Source organism: Halyomorpha halys, unplaced genomic scaffold (assembly GCF_000696795.3).
Source record: "Halyomorpha halys isolate HHAL.00 unplaced genomic scaffold, Hhal_1.1 Scaffold274.1, whole genome shotgun sequence".
Taxonomy (NCBI): domain Eukaryota; kingdom Metazoa; phylum Arthropoda; class Insecta; order Hemiptera; family Pentatomidae; genus Halyomorpha; species Halyomorpha halys.
In genome coordinates, this window is record NW_027104649.1 from 210,324 (window position 1) to 211,858 (window position 1,535).

Consider the following 1,535-nt stretch of genomic DNA (forward strand, 5'->3'; position numbering starts at 1 on the left):
TTAAAAATATTGATAGGTTAATAATAATTTTCAATAAATTATGCTTAATGTTATCGACTTACCTGGATCATCTCTTATATTCGTACCCTTTACGGAATATAGCGGACCGTCTTTTATCGTCTCTAAGTATGTTCGGTATAACCTGATGTTATCAGGTGAGCACATGGGTGCCTCTTTCTCGATGAAGTCCAATAGAATATCCATTTTAGGGGGTAAGCTACGAAGTCCCGTATTCAATGGTCTTTTAGATAAACTTTTATCTGACAAATACGATGATTCAGATGGTAGGTTTACATTTCTAAACTTTCGGGGTAGTTTTTTAGTCTGAGGTTTGTAATTTCTTTCTTCCTCCTCATAATCTAAGTTTTCCTCCTTGCACGTTTCACTCCTCTTACGGAAACTAATGGGTACCTCATAAGGTATTTCACTTGAATCTGTAGGAGATGAATCATCATCGTTTTCATCATCATCATTATCATCATCATCATTTACCCGATATTTGAGTTTTTTAGAGTATACTTCTTTAGGAGGTCCCATTGAATAAGTATCTTCATTCATATCTTCGTCATTAGGAATGTACTTGCAGTAATCTGGAGGCTTAGCAACTATTTCAGGGTCGCATTGCGGTAACAACTTTAGCAACATATTCTTTGCCGAATGTTCATAATAACGAGCTGGTATTCCACCGTGTGACTTTCGATAGTTACTCGTAGATTCACATTGGCAGATGTACAAGGTGCAGATGGAGAGTACGGCTAGTGTGTAGAAGTGCATCCTGACTGAGGATTATTCCGACTATAGAAGATGCAATTAAACAAAATTTTATTAATCCATTTACGACCGAGAACAATGAATCGTTCCGAGTTTTAACGAATCGTGAACTTTCTCTAATAAAGATAAGTGTGAACTATTCTGCGGTATTATGTGTCAAATATAAATTTAAATAAAACAACTGAAGCGAAATTTATTCGAGGAGAAGGCGAAATGACGCTTTCTTATTTTTTTTATTTATTGATATTTACAATTGTACATAAATACATCAAGTAAATTTGAGGAAATCATAATGGTATGGTACAAGCATGTAGAGAAACTACCCAATGGTAGCACTCTAAAAACATTTTTACTTCTTTTCAGACGCCTCGGAGGATTGTCCGGAATAAAAGAGAAAGCAAGATTAGAAACTAATGGGTTTGAGTGTTTAGGGCTAGATCGGTTACAAATAGAACTTTTAGGTCTTTGTAGATGATTTTATTTGTGACAAAGTAGGGAGCAATTAGGATTTTACGAATGATTTTGGATTGTAAGGATTGGATACGAGAGGAATTCGAAGGTTTAGTGGAGCCCAAGAGTCCAGATTGGCCTTATAATTGTAATGTAGATCAGTCTTTTGTAATGAATTGGAAGTTTGGACCGTTTGTCTAGTATGTGCTGTAATAGTCGAAATCGACGTGGAGTTTCTTGTCTTTTCAGTCTTGTGTGAGGATTCCAGGTTAATCGTTTGTCCAGATGTAGTCCAAGGTAGCGGATCTGTTCGA

The 1,535-nt window shown here is 36.0% G+C and overlaps 1 protein-coding gene across 1 annotated transcript in view; it reads right to left on the bottom strand.

Annotated features, from left to right (window-relative positions):
* LOC106680660 (uncharacterized) overlaps positions 1–781 on the bottom strand; it is a gene marked incomplete in the record, with an annotated part of 16,556 nt that extends 15,775 nt beyond the window's left edge. The window contains 1 exon segment of the mRNA XM_067045891.1: positions 63–781. Coding sequence (XP_066901992.1) covers positions 63–774 — 712 coding nt within the window.
* Between the last annotated feature and the right edge of the window lie 754 nt (positions 782–1,535).